General features: G+C 46.5%; 1 protein-coding gene and 1 non-coding gene across 2 annotated transcripts in view; one reads left to right on the top strand and one right to left on the bottom strand.

Moving 5' to 3' along the window:
- Positions 1-5,419: 5,419 nt before the first annotated feature.
- Positions 5,420-5,491, bottom strand: trnae-cuc (transfer RNA glutamic acid (anticodon CUC)). The gene has a single exon. It is a non-coding gene; the product is annotated as a tRNA-Glu (tRNA).
- Positions 5,492-9,728: 4,237 nt separating this feature from the next.
- The window catches only part of LOC143008347 (ELKS/Rab6-interacting/CAST family member 1-like), a 63,637-nt gene continuing 56,294 nt past the window's right edge, over positions 9,729-17,071 (top strand). Inside the window, exons 1-8 of the mRNA XM_076160073.1 lie at positions 9,729-9,982; positions 10,074-10,245; positions 12,038-12,112; positions 12,705-12,860; positions 13,126-13,218; positions 14,166-14,333; positions 14,479-14,646; positions 16,633-16,770. Of these exons, the coding sequence (XP_076016188.1) occupies positions 9,852-9,982; positions 10,074-10,245; positions 12,038-12,112; positions 12,705-12,860; positions 13,126-13,218; positions 14,166-14,333; positions 14,479-14,646; positions 16,633-16,770 (1,101 nt within the window). The 5' untranslated portion in view covers positions 9,729-9,851. The remainder of the gene's footprint in view (positions 9,983-10,073; positions 10,246-12,037; positions 12,113-12,704; positions 12,861-13,125; positions 13,219-14,165; positions 14,334-14,478; positions 14,647-16,632; positions 16,771-17,071) is intronic.

The raw sequence follows: 17,071 nt of genomic DNA, 5'->3' as shown, positions 1-17,071 counted from the left end.
GTTGTGTGTGTGTGTGTGTGTGTGTGTGTGTGTGTGTGTGTGTGTGTGTGTGTGTGTGTGTGTGTGTGTGTGTGTGTGTGTGGTGTGTGTGTGTGTGTGTGTGTGTGTGTGTGTGTGTGTGTGTGTGTGTGTGTGTGTGTGTGTGTGCACAAATTACTTCACGCATACTTTTATCAAGGAAGATTCGACATGCTCAGACATGTAAGAACCTCTCTCTTCATCTTTTCTTCCTCTTCTCATTCACTCTTCCTCTCCTCTTCTATTTCTGTCATGACGCGGTGAGTCAGCTGTCGCACTCTCCCTCCCTCCTTCTCTACTTCCCATCCCACCTCACACACACACACACAAACACACACACACACACACACATACACACACACACACACGGCGGGTCACACCCCTGCTGTGGAATGTATGTTGGAACACAGCCCCACCCCTGTCCTTCCTCCCTCCGTCCTCCCCTCCCTTGCTTGTTTCGCCTTCTCTTTCATGCCCGGCCTACGTCTCTCTTCACCTCTGCTCCCCTCTGCCTCCATCTTTATCTCTTTTCCTCCTCCTCCTCCTTTCCTGTCACATCCCGGCGGTGCGTCATCACCACGCCGAAGAGTCATAACCAACGGAGTAGACATTTCTGTAACAATCAGTGCTGTCCTCTTCCTCCTCTGTAGTTGTTTCACTTCCCTTTGTCTCGTCTCCCTGACTAATTCATTCTCTCTCCTGCACTAGTCTCTCTCTCTCTCTCTCTCATTTTCTTTCTCTCTCTTTTCGGTGCCCCCTCTCCATCTGGGCCTGTGGAGATGCTTTGTCACAGAGCTTAATTCGATAGAGCAGCCATTCCCCATATCTACCCAAAGCCATTAATTGGAACAGAGATGCCCATTCTGCTCGGCTCAGTGCTGCGGTCAGTGCTGCTCTGTCTTTTGTCACGTTTGATCACAGCAGGTGAGTGAGGGGGGAGAGAGAGGGAGAAAGAGACAGAAAGAGAGAGGGAGAGGGAGGGAGAGGGAGGAAGATGAGGAAGCGGAATGTCTGAAATGCCAAGGAAAACTAACAGACTTTCATAACAGCTTTATGGCGTAATGAAAGTCTGCTGATGCTGTGTGCTGATGCTGAGGCTTTTCTCCACTCCAAACCTTTTGCAAAATAGTGTGTGTGTGTGTGTGTGGTCTCCCCTCTCTGTGTCGTACATGGTTTATCCCATCACTGAACTGTACCAGCTGAACAATAACCACTCTGTCTGTTTCTGGAGCTGCTGGATGCAGTCTATCATGCAGTGTGTGTGTGTGTGTGTGTGAGAGAGTGAAAGGTCCAGTTATATTTTTACTGCTGCACTATTTTCATTCTCTTCAATTATTTAACCTAATACTCAAGTGGGTGGTTGTGTGGTAGGGAATAGATAGATAGGTGTGTGTGTGAGTGTTTGTTTTTCACCTCTGAAACAATAATTCAGCCTAAAACTCAAACTAAATTCGACATTATTGGTGAGATGCTTTTCATAAAATCCCGGACCTGTCAAAATAATAGACGTTTACTTGGATATCCTCAGGGATTTAGAGGCTCTGCCATGTTCTAATAGACTCATGAACTTGGCAGGTGAAGTTCAAAACCCACCAGCTGCTAAAGGCCAGCGGGCAAAAAGGCTCTGGCGGAGAGAGAGAGAGAGAGAGAGAGAGAGAGAGAGAGAGAGGAGAGAGAGAGAGAGAGAGAGAGAGAGAGAGAGAGAGAGAGAGGAGAGAGAGAGAGAGAGAGAGAGAGAGAGAGAGAGAGAGAGAGAGAGAGAGAGAGAGAGAGAGAGAGAGAGAGAGAGAGAGAGAGAGAGAGAGAGAGAGAGAGAGAGAGAGAGAGAGAGAGAGAGAGAGAGAGAGAGGCAGGGACGGGGTGAGAAAGGGGGATGATTGAGGGGCGAGCGGGAGAGGGAGATGAAGACGAGTCATCCGTCACGCTACCCTCTGAGGCCGCTCTTCTCATCCATTCTCTAATTCTATACTTTGTCATCCTTCTGTTACTCAGGTTGAATGTATAAGGGGAAATATGAAATCGTACTGAAGAAGGTGAATAATCATAACAAAGCACATATGTCTGCCCCAGCTGCTTATTGGCTAAAGAATGGTGCTTGTCGTACCTCATCAGCACTCAGCACTTAATGTTATTACAGCGGGATTTGAACCCAACAAATTTGCTGGTGAAGTCATTACTCTAAGTTGGTTTGAGCGTTTCCTCGTGGGTTCAGATGCAGCACGCGCCAATTCATTTCCTTGCAATTTTTCATTTACTGTGCGGAAAAAAATGCCAGCGTCTGTTGCTGTTGCCAGCTGGCCGCGAAAACGCTTCGTCTGACGATCTTCACCGTGGCGAGAGGGGCAGGAGGAGGAGGAGGAGGAAAAGGAAAGGAATGATTGCAGAGATGCTGTGAAATGTAAAGATGGGTGAAAAATGGAAGTGAGAAAGACAGGAAGGGGGATAAGAGCGGGCGGGGGGAAGTGCAGAAGAAGCGAGCCAGGAGGAGGGATGGATGGATGGATGGAAATGATGGAAAGGGAAGAGTGATGGAGGGATGCTGACGTGGAGAGGGAGAGGGGCGTGAGCCGAGTAAGAGAAGTGAATATTGTTGAATAGATTGGTTGAAAGAGAAGAAGGAGGGATGGATGTAGGAAAAGGATTTCTGATTTCTGTCCACAGCAGGTCATCTAAAGTGCTTTAGTGCCTTGCTTACGGGCAGAAATGGGAAAGTTAAGCCCGATAATTTCTTCATCATGGATTTCAAACAAGACATAATTCAGACTTTAATCTTCAATCTGAGTTGCGCTGAACTGAGAAGGATTTAAGAAGGGTCGACGTGAAACACACATACACACACACACACACACACACACACAGCATTCTTCAGGAGTCTCCTCGGCTGCAGATGGCAACATTCTGCTCTTCCTCTCTTCTGTTCTCAGATGTTTGGATTGGGGTCAGACGAGTGGGTGTGTGAGCCACCTTACATCTGACCAGAGGGTAGATTCCTTGCGTGCGTAGGTTCAGCTAAAGACGTATTTGAGGCCTCCCCTCATTTCACTTTTCGAAAGTGCATCTACAGATTCTGTGTTGCTAATTTCGCCAACACAGACACACACACACACACAATAGTAATGGTGGTGGAAACATACAACATTAGCAAAGTCATTTTTCACTCTGTGTGTTATTCCATGATAATCATCTCTCTCTGTTTCTCTCTTGCCCTCTCTCTCTCTGCCAGCCAATCCTGCTATCCTCTGCTCAGTGGTCTATAACTCATTATTCCTTTTGTGTGTGTGTGTTTGTGTGTGTGTCCATGTGCATATTTTCGACTCCAGGGGTTCAAATGTCCCCATGACAATGAGAGACCTCTAAAAATTTGATGACCGTCTTCCGTGTGTGTGTGTGTGTGTGTGTGTGTGTGCTTTTCACACATGAATGCTCATTAGTAACAGATGGCCATCGAACCTGTATGTTTGTTTAGTCAGGATGGAGAGATAAGTGAGGAAGAGGGAAACAGAAGGATGAAGAGAAGGAGGGAGCAGCGTAAACAGAGAGCGATGGCAGGGGAGGAAACACAGATGGATGGATGATGACAGAGAGAGAGGGAGAGGATGAAGAGGAGAGGGGGAGGAATGACAAATGAGAGAGATGAAGCAGGAGGAAGAGAAGTGATGGAGTGATAAAGGCGGAGCGAACAGGATACGCCTGTGTTATAAAACTTTAAGTGCGATGGAGGGAAAGTGAGGAGGAGAAGAGAGGCAACACACACACACACTTTCCTCTGGTTTATGATGTACAGAAAGAGACGGAGAGAGGAAAGAGAGCGACAATTTTCCCTCTTTTCCTCCAAGGCTGTGATTTTGTGTTCTGTCACTCTCTCTCTCGCCCTCTCTGGCTTTCTATTTGTGTGTGAGTGTGTGTGCAGGCCTGCGGTAGCCATGTCTTTCCTTATAAGGAGTGTGTTTGGGAATAGTTGGTGAGGAATGAACAGAATTTCAGCAGTCACTCCCCTTCTCCCTTTTTTTCCTGCACATTCTTCATTCTCTCTCCTCTTCTCCTCTCCTCGCTTCTTCTCTAATTCTCCCCTTTCCTCTCCTTTTCTCCTCTCCTCTTCTTCTCTCTCTTCTCCTCCTCTCCAATTCTCAAATTGGCTGATTAGGGTCTACATTCTCTCTCTCTCTCTCTCTCTCTCTCTCGCTCTCTCTCTGTCTCTCTCTCTCTCTTTTCTCTCTTCTCTATTCTCCTCTGCCTCTTTGGTTGGTCCATGCAGATTCGTCCCATCTCGTCATTTTGAATCTCCTCTTCATCGTTTCCTTCGTACTCCACCTTTATCCTCAGAGAATGCGAGTGCGTGTTCATCTGCTTGTTGCCTGATGTGTGAGTGGGCGATGCTTTCAAATTGCTTAAGGACAATCACACATACACACACACAGAGACACACACATGCACACATGTATGACACACAACTGTATGCCAACCGCCTTCAGCTGCTATCAACATTATGTTGTCTGCTCTGTGTGTTTGTGTGTGTGTGCATCTGTGTGTGGGCATTATGTCGTGTCTGTGTATCAGAGCGTTGTTGTGCGCGTGCATGCATGTGTGTGTTTGTGACGTGGGGGGGAAGCGTGACTCACCCAGCAAGTGCAGAGTAAGATGATGAGACGGAGGAGTAATAACGGAGGGATGCTTAATATTGAACGACAGATGAGCATCGGCCAGAGGGGACGAGGATGACCGTCACCATCCTCCTCTCCTCTCCTCTCCTCTCTCTAAACATACGGTAGCTGCTACATCATTGTCTTTAGCTTCAGGGACAAGATTAAACACATCCACCAAATCAAAATGTTCCACTCGCTAACCGCTACTTTAATCCCTCTTGTGATGCAAATTTGGGTCGCTACCCAGTGTTGGAGAATATATGGGTCAGGTCATGTCGAGCCCCACATTTTCCAGCTCTTCATCTCAGTGGTGCAGCTTTGCTTTGTGACATCATTCTGATGGAGCCGATACAAACTGCTTGAATTGAAGCTTCATTACATCTCAGGTATTGGTTTATGCTGTATTTTGCAGTGGCGAAAAAGCTGGATGGAGTGCCTGTGGTCTGTGATGTCACTCATAAGGTTACCATAGAAACATCTTGAAAACGCCGGTGTGGGTTTGTCATTTACTGGAGCTAGATTTTGGCAGCTGGGTGTAACTGAGAACCATCAGTCAAACAAATACACCCCAAAAAGTTCTCTTGAATTGACATTTGTATCTTTCAAATTTACCCCTGTTATCTTAAAATGTAAAAGCTTTATAACTTCAGCTGTAAAGATCAGACACATTCAAATTTAAGTAGTGTTTTATCTGGAGTTCAAGCTGTTTAAAGTGATTGGGTCAATCAGTGCACACTTCTGTTGTGATCCGAAAAGGTTTCCCTGACCGGGAATCGAACCCGGGCCGCGGCGGTGAGAGCGCCGAATCCTAGCCACTAGACCACCAGGGACTGTGGTGGGCTGGTCCAGATGCCTAAAACGTCCCGCGCAGGCGCTGCAGCCGGCAGCACACAGACAGAGAACCTTCTGATAGAGCTTCATATTGTGAATAGTGCTGCAGTCGTACTTTGATACAAACAACATGTATCAGTCGATGTGTGTTTGGGTAATGATAGCATGAATGTGACCGTGGAGTGGGTACGTGTGTGTGTGTACGTGTGTGTGCACGTCTGTCTCTCCCTGTCCCCTGTCGAATCAGGAACATTTTGGCAGGGTCAAAGGTGAAGGCGCCAAAGATGACTCAGCAGACGCTTAGGAGAAAAACACGACTTGTGTTTCACCCCTGGCTCTCTCTCGCTCTCTCGCTCTCTCTCTCTCCCTCTCCCCCCCCCTCTTCTCCTTCCTCCTGCTGTTTCTCCAAACACAAACACTGTTTTCTCTCTCCTCCTTATCTGCTTCTCTGTTTTTCTTTCTTTCTTCAAGCTTCCTTTTAGATTTGTCTCTCTCTCCCTCCCTCTCTCTCTCTGTTTCACTCTCTCCCTCCCTCCCTCTTTTGGTCTGGCATTTCTCAGCTCCACATTCCATGTGAGTGTGTGTGGGGAGGTCTGGCACAGAACAAGTGTGTGTTTGTGTGTGTGTGTGCGCACAAATGTGTTTGTGTTCCATTTCTACATTCTTTATATGTCTGTAACCGTTTGAAGTCACGTGTGTGTGTGTGTGTGTTCATACTGTATTTGCTTTACTTCATGCATAAGAACATTGATTTGCATTTTTACATGCAAGACTTTTGTGGCGTTGTGTGTGTGTGTGTGATTCCTGTAACTCTGACATACATTTGTATGCATGACTGATTATATATGATGATGCATGCAGGCGTGAATGAGCTCTTCTGATTTAACACATACATGTCAATGAGCACCAGTGTGCGTCCATGTGTGTGTGTGTGTGTGTGTGTGTGTCTGTGTGTGTGCGTGTGCGTGTATCTGGTTCGCACACACATGCAGGTGTGTATTTTTTTGCACGTACAGTTGCACACATGTATATTTTTAAACGTATGAGTGGTTAGCATATGCGTGTGTGTGTGTGTTTTGCATGTTTTAGGGGAAATCGCACTGTAGTTGGCATGGCGACAGTAGGATTACGTCAGGGAATAAAGGCAAGGATGCTTTTTCTGTCTGTCCTCTGTCCTGGAAATGTCAGCATCAGCCTTCAGCCGGTGTGTGTGTGTGTGTGTGTGTGTGTGTGTGTGTGTGTGTGTGTGTGTGTGTGTGTGTGTGTGTGTGTGTGTGTGTGTGTGTGTGTGTGTGTGTGTGTGTGTGTGTGTGTGTGTGTGTGTGTGTGTGTGTGTGTGTGTGTGTGTGTGTGTGTGTGTGTGTGTGTGTGTTGTATGAGTCAGCAGACCTATCAATCCACATACTGTAAATAACAGAAGGAGAGAAAGTGATTACATTTAGAGTTTATATTACTCACTGCATTTAAAGAAATTCAATTATAGAAATTAACTAAAGGGAGAGAGAGAGGGAAGAGAGAGAGACAGCACTCACACACGCACACATTCACACACTTTCAAGTTGATTGTCATTTGCACAGTCAAAAACAGGGTCAGACTGTACTTTGAAATTCTTTGTGACGAGACATCAACAGCAGCATACAGAAATTGAATTTAGTGCAAATTGTGCAATTTGTGCAAAGTATTAGGCATAAAAGAAAATGGAATACGAGACTAAATTACAACAGAATGAAATATATATGTATATACAGACTATTACCAATAATAATTCTAAAGTGGCATCAGTGCCAATGATAACGGAGTGCAAAGTCACTGGTTCAGGAGCCTGATGGCCTGGGGGAAGAAGCTGTGTTTGAGTCTGGTAGTCTGAGCCCGGATGCTCTGGTAGCGTCTACCAGATGGCAGAAGGGTAAACAGTCCATGTGTTGGGTGGCTGTGATCTTTGGTGATTTTCCGTGCTTTTCTAACCCAACTTGTGTGATAGATGCCTTGCACGGGGGGGAGGTTGGAGCCAATGATGCGCTCCGCTGTCTTTACCACCCTCTGTAGGGCCTTGTGGTCCTCAGCAGAGCAGCTGCCATACCAAGCAGTAAGGCAGTTAGAGAGGATGCTCTCGATGGTACACCTGTAGAAGTTTTAGAGTGTAAGAGTTTAAGAGTTTTAGTAGACATGCCAAACTTCTTGAGTCTCCTCAGGAAGTACAGGCGCTTCCGAGGCAGTTTGCACTGCCGTGACAGAATATCTAGACCAGGTGAGGTCGTTGCTGATGTGCACACAGAGGGATTTAAAATGGGAATCTCTCTCCACCTCAGCCCCATTAATGTGAATGGGGCCGTTCCCCTCCTGCCGTTTCCTGTAGTCCACAATTATCTCCTTTGTCTTGCTGACGTTGAGAGAGAGGTTGTTTTCCTGGCACCAGGTTGCCAAGGCACTGACCTCCTCTCTGTAGGCGGTCAGAGACCCAGGATAGTGGTGTCATCAGCAAAAAAAAAAAACAGGGCGTATAGCAGGGGGCTGAGTACGCAGCCTTGGGGGGCTCCAGTGCTCAGGGTCAGTTCGGAGGAGGTGAGGTTACCCATTCTGACCACTTGGGGCCTGCCCGTCAGGAAGTCCAGGATCCAGTAGCAAAGGGAGTTGTTGAGGCCCAGGATCCTGAGCTTGGGGACTAGCTTGGCGGGCACAATTGTGTTGAATGCTGAGCTGTAGTCTACAAACAGCATCCTCACGTATGTGTCCACCTTATCCAGGTGGGAGAGGGCGTTGTGCACAGTCAGGGCGATGGCGATGGTGGTAGGCTAATTGAAGGGGGTCCAGGGTGTCAGGAAGGGAGGAGCAGTTGTGGGTTCTGACTAGCCGTTCAAAGAACTTCATGATGGTGGATGTCAGTGCTACAGGCCGGTAGTCGTTCAGGCAGGTAATGGCTGTTTGTTTGGGTACAGGGACAATGGTGGTCTGTTTGAAGCTGGAACTACAGACAGGTTCAGGGAGAGGTTGAATATAGAGGTGAATACCCCTCCCTAGCTGGTTGGCGCACGCTCTGAGGACACGGCCTGGAATGCCGTCTGGCCCTGGAGACTTCTGTGGGGTTTTTTTTTGAAAGCTCTCCTCACGTTGGCCGTGGATAGGGACAGAGTGCAGTCCTCCTGATCCTCAGCTAGCCTCATTGCAGGGGTGTTGTTGCTTGCCTCAAACCGTGCGCAGAAGGTGTTGAGTTCATCTGGGAGAGAGGCGGGAGCAGGGCATCACTGCTATTCCTCCCCTTGTAGCCTGTGATTTAACGTAGTCCACTCCACATGCTTCTGGGGTCAGGGCTGTGGTAAACAGACTCCAGCTTGTCCCTGTAGGATCTTTTGGCATCTGTGATGGCCCTCTGGAGGTCGTATCTGGATCTCCTCAAGGCCTCCAGGTCCCCTGAGTTGTAGGCAGACGACCATTTACCCAGGGTTTCTGGTTGGGGAAACACCTGACAGGGACTTTGCCTTGGTAGTCATGCAACATGAAACACACACGTTGATGCGTCTCCGCTCACTCTCTCACACTTTTCTCTCTCTTCTCTGCTCTTCGTTGATCCATCCTCTTCCTCCCTCCTCTCTCTTCTCTCTTTCCTTTCATCTTTCTCTCTCTCTTCTCCCAGAGTCTTGGCTGATTAATGGTCGCTGCAGGGCTACAACAGCACATCTGCCTTTTCTTACCTGTACCCTTTTTTACTTCACACTTGTTCTTATCTCACATCTTCTCTTTCACTCTCTTCTTCCCTCTTTTATTTTCTCTCCTTTTGTTGGTGATACAATCACTGCACCTCAGTAGTCTCACACCCTGGGTGTGTGTGTATTTGTTTAAATAAATACATACGTGTGAACTATTCCCCAACTTATGTGATGTAGATCTTGTTCTGGTTGTGTGTGACAGTTTTTGAACGCTCCTTCTTCTACTTGTCATTAATTAAACCCAGAAGTGAAATTGAGTAGAATAGCTTGTCAGAACTTGACACACACCCTAATGCCACATTTTTACACCAGATGGGAACGTTCGCTAATTGTTGCCAAGATCCATCGAAAAGTTTAGCAAAAAGTGTAAATATCCCTCTGCAGTGTTAATGTTGTGAAAGGTTTTGTTTGGGCTTTTATGGTCTGAGAATGAGCTGAGTTGAGGCAGCTGCTCACTTTGCCTTCACTTGTTCCTTAACGTCGTCATAAGTACATGTATTCAGGAAACACACTGTCTCTGTCCCGCAGCATCTCCAATGCACCATCCAGGCTCTGCAGGACGAGGTCCGGATTCAGCGCGACCTCAACCAACTCTTCCAGACGGATTTCTCAGAATCCGGTCGTCTTGGCGGCCAGCCTCTCCCGCCGCACGAAATGACAGAGGAGAACTTCCTACGTCTGCATGGAGAGTATGAGCGCCAGGCCAAAGAGCTTTTCCTCCTCAGGAAGACCGTGGAAGAAATGGAGTTGAGGATAGACACGCAGAAACACACACTCACTGCCAGGTAAACACAGCGGGCAGCAGAGGAGGGGAGTTTAGATCTTAATGCGTGAAGATTGCTGAAGCATTGAGTCCATCCTTTTGTCTTCCAACAGGGATGAGTCCATTAAGAAGTTACTGGAGATGTTGCAGAGCAAAGGCCTGTCGTCACGGGCAACAGAGGAAGACCACGAGAGGACGAGGCGACTAGCCGACGCTGAAATGACCATCCACCATCTGGAGGGCCTCCTGGAGCAAAAAGACAAGGAGACGCTCCAACTCAGAGAGGTGTGTGTGTGTGTGTGTGTGTTTGTGTGTGTGTGTGTGTGTGTGTGTGAGTGTGAGGCAGTGAGTGTGAGAGAGAGTTTGAAGACAGAGGGAGTGTGTGTGTGTGTGTGTGTGTGTGTGTGTGTGTGTGTGTGTGTGTGTGTGTGTGTGCATTCCCATGTGTGAGAATGGGTGTGTGTTTTTGTGTACAGCCAGATGTGAATATATTCAAATCAAATCATGTCATCCTCTTGGCCATTAACTGCTTCCACTCTTGGCTCATAATCCAGCTTTTAAGCTACACAGAAACGCACACAAGCACGCACACACACACACTCCAATCATATTCTCACGCTCTCTGTCCCTCCCTGCTCACATGTTCTGCTTTCTCTGTGGCAGATCAACCCTTCTGCCATGGTTGTTGATTAGGAAACAGCTCCCTCTAGTGTTAAGATGTTGTCAGTGACGTTGTTCAAAGTGCCCTTGAGGTCACACCATCAATCAAACTTTACATTTCATTAACAACAGACAATCTTAAATACAATGTGGAGAATAACACCAGAAGCTCTGAACAGTTGCAGAGATCTCACTATTTCATCTTGACTGATGCTCATAATTTCCTTTTTGGAAACACATTTTGTCATTTGGTGTACATCCGGATACATCCGCCACATCACCAAGCTATTCACAGGAAACGTTCCAACCCTGAACAAAGAACAGTGCTTCAGTAGTGGGGAGGGATGGAGCTGAGGTTCTAATTCCACCTTTGATCCTCTTTTAAGTGATAACCTAACAAAGTCTCTTTATACACTATTCTGTGAGTGTGTGTGTGTGTGTGTGTGTGTGTGTGTGTGTGTGTGTGTGTGTGTGTGTGTGTGTGTGTGTGCGCTCATGGGCATTCACAGGATTCAAACCAGTGCCTTGAGCGGTGGCACCCACAATCCTTTTCATATACTGTGTGTGTGTGTGTGTGTGTGTGTGTGCGCGCTCCCTGGCTTATGCATTAGTCTTTGTTAACCTCCAAAGAAAAGCAGTGATGCATAGACTCTTTTATGAGAACATCCTCTCTTCACTTTCCTTCCCTCCTTCTCTTTTCTCTTCTCTCTCTCCGTCTCACTTCATTTGGCGAGCGAGTTGGCGAAGTGGCTTTGACACTCTGGCAGGATTCCGCTGAAGCTTGTTCAGCTCGCTCATCGAGGTCGCGCTCGTGTGTTTGAAGTTAAATTGAACTGGGACACAAATTAATCGAGTTAGTCGGGTCGGATCGTTCTGTGGTGTCTCAGTCTGAAGGATGTGGGACGGACGGATCGACCCCAGGATGATAAAAGCCGCCGCCAAACTCATACCTCCCCCCTCGCCCTCCATTCCCATCTCTCCCTCCTTCCCCGTCACTCCTTCCATCCCCATTCCGCCTCCTTTCCACGTGTGTCCCACCTTCCAGTCATCTCCTCCGTTCCCCGTCTCCCCGTCGCGACATCCCCGACTGTGTTCCTCACCCTCCTTTCCCATCCCTCTCTCTCCCTCTCAACGCTGCTCGCCCTTGCTCCATCCCGCCTTCCCTCCGTCCTCTCCTTCTGTCTACCCATCTTTCGCCATCCCTTCCTCCAAACATCCATCCCTCCATCATTCACCCTCCTTCCCCGCACCCTCCTTCTCTCCACGCCCTTCGCCCTCCCTCCAGGCCTCGCTCCATCCTTTCCCACCACGCTCTCCTGGGCCGCGTCGCTCTGTTTCCTCGCTCCATCCCTCACTCCAACCCTCGCTATCCCTCTCTCATCCCTCCGCTGACCATCGTGGTGTGTGTGTCCCTCAGGAACTCCACAGGAGATACGAAGCAGCTCCCGAATCAACCAAGACCAAGGCTCTGCAGACAGTTATCGAAATGAAGGTAAACATGTGTTGTTAATTATTACAGTTTAGGCTCTAATTGTTTTTTACACATGTTACACATCAGATGTTTTGACGTTATTTTCCATATAATAGGAGACATTACGTCATATATTTGTCAGAATTTCACATTATGTTCATCGTGTTGCTTGATTCAAGCTGGCTTTGCATCATCTCAAATTTCATTTGTACAGGAAATAATAAATGCTGATGCATTAACTCATTAATTCATATTTCCAAAGCTGTAATTTAAAGGTTTGTTCCATGTGTCTAACCTTGTATAAGTATAAGCTGTCAGCTTTGTCAAAATCAGTGTAAAGCTCATGGACGATGTATGTAAAATGTATGTGTATGCATACTGAGTTAACCTTAACTCTTTAAACATCATTTTCAAATCATATTCAAACGTGGGTATGAATAGCAAATACATTTTCATTATTTTTTTAGTTTGGCGCCCTCTGCAGCCTGTCCTGCATAAAAAACAAACAACCAATCGTACTTAAATGCGCAAACCAATAGCCAGTTAACGTTTCGTGTAATTGAGCACATGCTTGGTCTTGTTGGTTGACGTAAGTGTGTGAATTTCCTCTCAGGATGCCAAGATCAGCTCGCTGGAGCGCGGCTTGAGGGAGCTGGAGGAGGAGGTCAACATGCTTAAGTCCAACGGAGCTCTGAGCTGCGAGGAGAGAGAGGAGGAGATCAAACAGATGGAGGTCTACAGGTCACACTCAAAGTTCATGAAGAACAAGGTGAGGCCACACACACACACTCACACACACACACTTTCTGTCTGCATGCATGCATGCAGCACATATAGGATATATTTGTTCTGTGAAGAAGTTTAACATGGACATTAAACTGTATTTCACACACATGCACACTTCTACACGTGGCGTGGATAGTCTTCACACACAGTCACTACATGCATGGTGCTCAGCGTTGGCACAACCATGCAAAGCTCTGACCGTCCAACTAATTTGTTGCCGTCATGGCGACGACCTCCTCCCCTGTCAGGTTGAGCAGCTGAAGGAGGAGCTAAGTCACAGCCAATCAGAAAAGGAGGATCTAAGGCAGCGAGCCAATGAGCTTCAGCAGGATGTGTCTGCAGTAAGAGAGACACGCCTCTGTGTCTGTGTGCGCCTTCCTTTCCTTCTTTCCTTACTTCCTTCCTTCCTTTATCTCTTTCCTAGGGTGCCTGGCTGGTGTCTGCTGCTTCAGTAGAGTCCCAGTAGAATCCCAGTAGAGTTAACATGAGTTCAGACAGCAATAAGCAACTGTGTTTCCTGTTTGCCATTCCCAATAACATCAGATGCAGCAGCAGCTGATAACTTTGGGGATTTGGTAATTGGTAAAAGTTGTTTCTTGCAGTCTGAAGTCTGATAAGAAATTGAGTTGTGCTGTGCTGTGTGGATCTCTAAACTGCTGCTCTTTTTCCCTGCATGAGGTTTGTCTCAGCTGGAGACTTGGATTGGTTTGCTGGGATTTATGGGATGGAGAGAGAGAGGGAGGGAAGCAGGGGCGTGTACGTGTCTGATTTGCCTGTATGGCCTGGGTGTGAAGCAATGACCCTGACCCCTGCTTGTAAATACATAGTATAGTTTAAGTCTTAACTCTTGTTTGCTTTCCAAGAGAGAAACGCATTAATATGTCACAAATTATTCTTGGTAAAACTCACAGCCTCCTCAGCACGTCCCTACACAGCAGCTCTTATAGAAGACCTCTCAGTAACCTCTGCATGCACTTTTATCTGAATTTAACCGTAAGAAGGTTAGTGCGGTGCCATTGAGCAAGGCACAGAGCCACCTAAACTGTGATGAACAGGACAGCAAAGTGGCCGTCCATATGTAAAATGTGCTTTCCCCTCTGCTCTGGGTCTTCTAAAGTACACAATAGAGAGTAAAGCTTGTGTTGTTCTAACACAGTTTAACATAGTGAGCCAGTAGTCAGCTGCAGTGCACAACTCAACGTGAAACTACTGAATAAGTATTTATTGTCTCTTTCTATGTCTTTGTGTGTGTGTGTGTGTGTGTGTGTGTGTGTGTGTGTGTGCTCAGATGGATCAGGCGAAGCAGGACCTGAGCCGAAGGGACAGCGAGCTCTTGGGTCTCAGGACCAAACTGGAAACTCTGAATAATCAGTTTTCTGACAGTAAGCAACATGTAGACGTTCTCAAAGAGTCGCTCACCGCCAAGGAGCAAAGAGCGGCGATACTACAGACTGAGGTAGGGTTACTATAGCGACCTCTCTTTTTTCGTACTGCTAGAGGTATAGTTTCACAAGAAGGCCAGAATTCCAGTGACCTTGAACCACAGCTGTTAATGGTAATATTTTCAAAGTGTGTGTGTTTCTGTGTGTGTACCTGGACAGGTGGATGCTCTGCGTCTCCGTCTGGAGGAAAAGGAGTCTCTCCTCTCTAAAAAGAGTCAGCAGATCACAGAGCTGTCAGAGGAGAAAAGCACCCAGAGCGGAGAGATCAGCGACCTCAAAGACATGCTGGATGTCAAGGAACGCAAGGTTGGCGTACTGCAGAAGAAGGTGAGAACACCCAGAAATACCTGCTCTAATTTATTTAGATTAACGGGATGTAAGTGATAAATGCAGCATAATATAAAATCTGTAAGCAGGTGATCTGGAAATAATGTTGTCATGTCAGACTTTAACCACTAGATGGTAATGTAGGACAATGGTTGATGGAGGAGGTTGTTGAAGAATGAGAGAAGCAGACAGGCAGGTCGAGCTGACAGGCAGAAGTGTGTGTGTGTGTATGTGTGTGGTACTGCTGTCAGTTGTTAAATGGATATTCTCGAAATGTTCTCTCACATTCTTCATTCTCTCTCCTCTTCTCCTCTCCTCTCCTCTTCTCTAATTCTCCCCTTTCCTATCCTTTTCTCCTCGCCTCTCCTCTTCTCTCTCTTCTGGCTGATTAGGGTCTACATTCTCTCTCTCTCTCTCTCTCTCTCTCTCTCTCTGTCATACATACTCATAGGCTCATGCATTCATTCTCACATGACTCATGGTCATATTGTTAAAGTGGTGTCTTGACATGAGTTAAACAAATGAAATTGGAACCTTACGTATGAACAAAACCACGTTTATAATTGAATCTTCCCACTAACACCTCACCATCTGTCTTTATTGTTATAAAAATGAACCAAAAAAATGTCTCCCTCCATCTGCCTCCATCTCTCCATTTGTCACCGTGGAGAAATTGCGAGACGATGAAGTGTGTGAGGTGATAATTGATAGAGACAATCTGGCACAGACATAAAGGAGGACAAGAGACAGGGAGGAGAGACAGAAAGAGAGACAGGCTAGCTCTGAAAATCACATGCATGCTAATGAATTCCTCTCGATCAATAAATGATGACCTCCACCATCTTCCAATGCAACGCCATCTATTGATACCGTCTCTCTGTGTAGAACTTGAATCTCCTCCTCCTCCTCTTCCTATTCTCTCCTTCCTCATCATGCGTGTCACTCCGTGTTGGTGTTGTGACGTGTGTACACAGGCCATTCATTAATGGGAGATATTTGTCTAATCTGTCATCATGCGCTGTTATTTGCTCTTTTTTTGTGGGGAGCGTCATAAGAAAGGTGAAACCGTGTGTGTGTGTATGTCTGTGTGAATATATGTGTGTGAGTGTGTGTGAGAGAGAGAGGCTGTCAGTCAAGCTGTCAGGTGAACAGTTGATTAATGAGGCACTGGAAATGTTTTACTCTGCAATGTCCTACACACACACACACACTGTCTCCTTCTCTCTCTCACATACACACAAACACACTCACATACGCTCGCACTAACACTGTAAATGTGTGTGAGTGGAGTCAGAGGTTACATACCGGTCTGATTTTCACTATTCAGATATTTTTTTCGTGGCAGGTTGTCAATCAATCTTTCCTTTCTCTCTCTCTCTTTCTCTCTCTCTCCATTTGTTATTTCTCTGCTTTTCCACCTGTTATTTTCTCCATTTAAGCCCACAAAGTTGACATTAGGTCTTATCTTTCTCAACGATCTCCCTTGCACATGCGCACACATGTACACACACACACACACACACACACACACACACACACACACACACACACACACACACACACACAGGCACCGCCGTTTCTGCTGATGTTATGTTTCAGCGGCAAACAAATCTTTGAGCTCAAACTGGACTGAGGCATGGAGGCAGAGATGAGGACAGATGTGGACGTGTTTGCTTGAGGCTCTTTTGTATGTGTGGTTATTGATTTATAAGATAAAATCAATCCGAGCTACTACTACAGTTGTGCAGATAAAATAAATGTATTGGTTGTTAAGATCTCATCTGACTCATTTGGTCCCTTTCTTTATTAAATCTAAACTATGTAAAAATAACACAAAATTAGTCTTTGTTTATTCTGGTATGAAGCCACGTCAACTCCTCTCTGACTTATTTGAGATATTTGAGTGAGTTTGCCAGTAAAATATAATCTTTTGGTTAACTGGTAGATAATGAGAATTGAGCTGTTTGTGAATACTCGTCCCTACAGATTGAGAACCTGCAGGAGCAGCTGAGGGACAAAGAGAAACAGCTGTCGGGTCTGAAGGACAGAGTCAAGTCCTTACAGACTGACACCTCCAACACCGACACGGCCCTGGGAACACTGGAGGAGGCTTTGTCTGAGAAGGTACACACACACACACACACACACACACACACACACACACACACACACACACACACACACACACACACACACGTGTTGCTGGTCAAGCTCAGGTCAAATCCCAAACAAGCTCTCAGTAATAAAGCCTCTATGAGTAAAACCATTGACCACCCACTCTATGAGCTGATGCCTCTGGATGATGGGAAGTGAACCAATAATAACACTGACTGATTCATTATTAAATCATTCTCGGCCTTGGTTCATAAAATATTCAGCACTAGAACCTTTCAATACACGGCTGCACCACTTGGATTAATGAAAA

This window comes from Genypterus blacodes, unplaced genomic scaffold, assembly GCF_046128005.1.
Source record: "Genypterus blacodes isolate CSIRO-AG114 ecotype Tasmania unplaced genomic scaffold, CSIRO-AGI_Gbla_v1 ptg000103l_1, whole genome shotgun sequence".
In the NCBI taxonomy this organism is placed as follows: Eukaryota; Metazoa; Chordata; class Actinopteri; order Ophidiiformes; family Ophidiidae; genus Genypterus; species Genypterus blacodes.
Note: the sequence above shows the minus strand (reverse complement) of the source record. Positions and strands in the feature narration are given on the sequence as shown.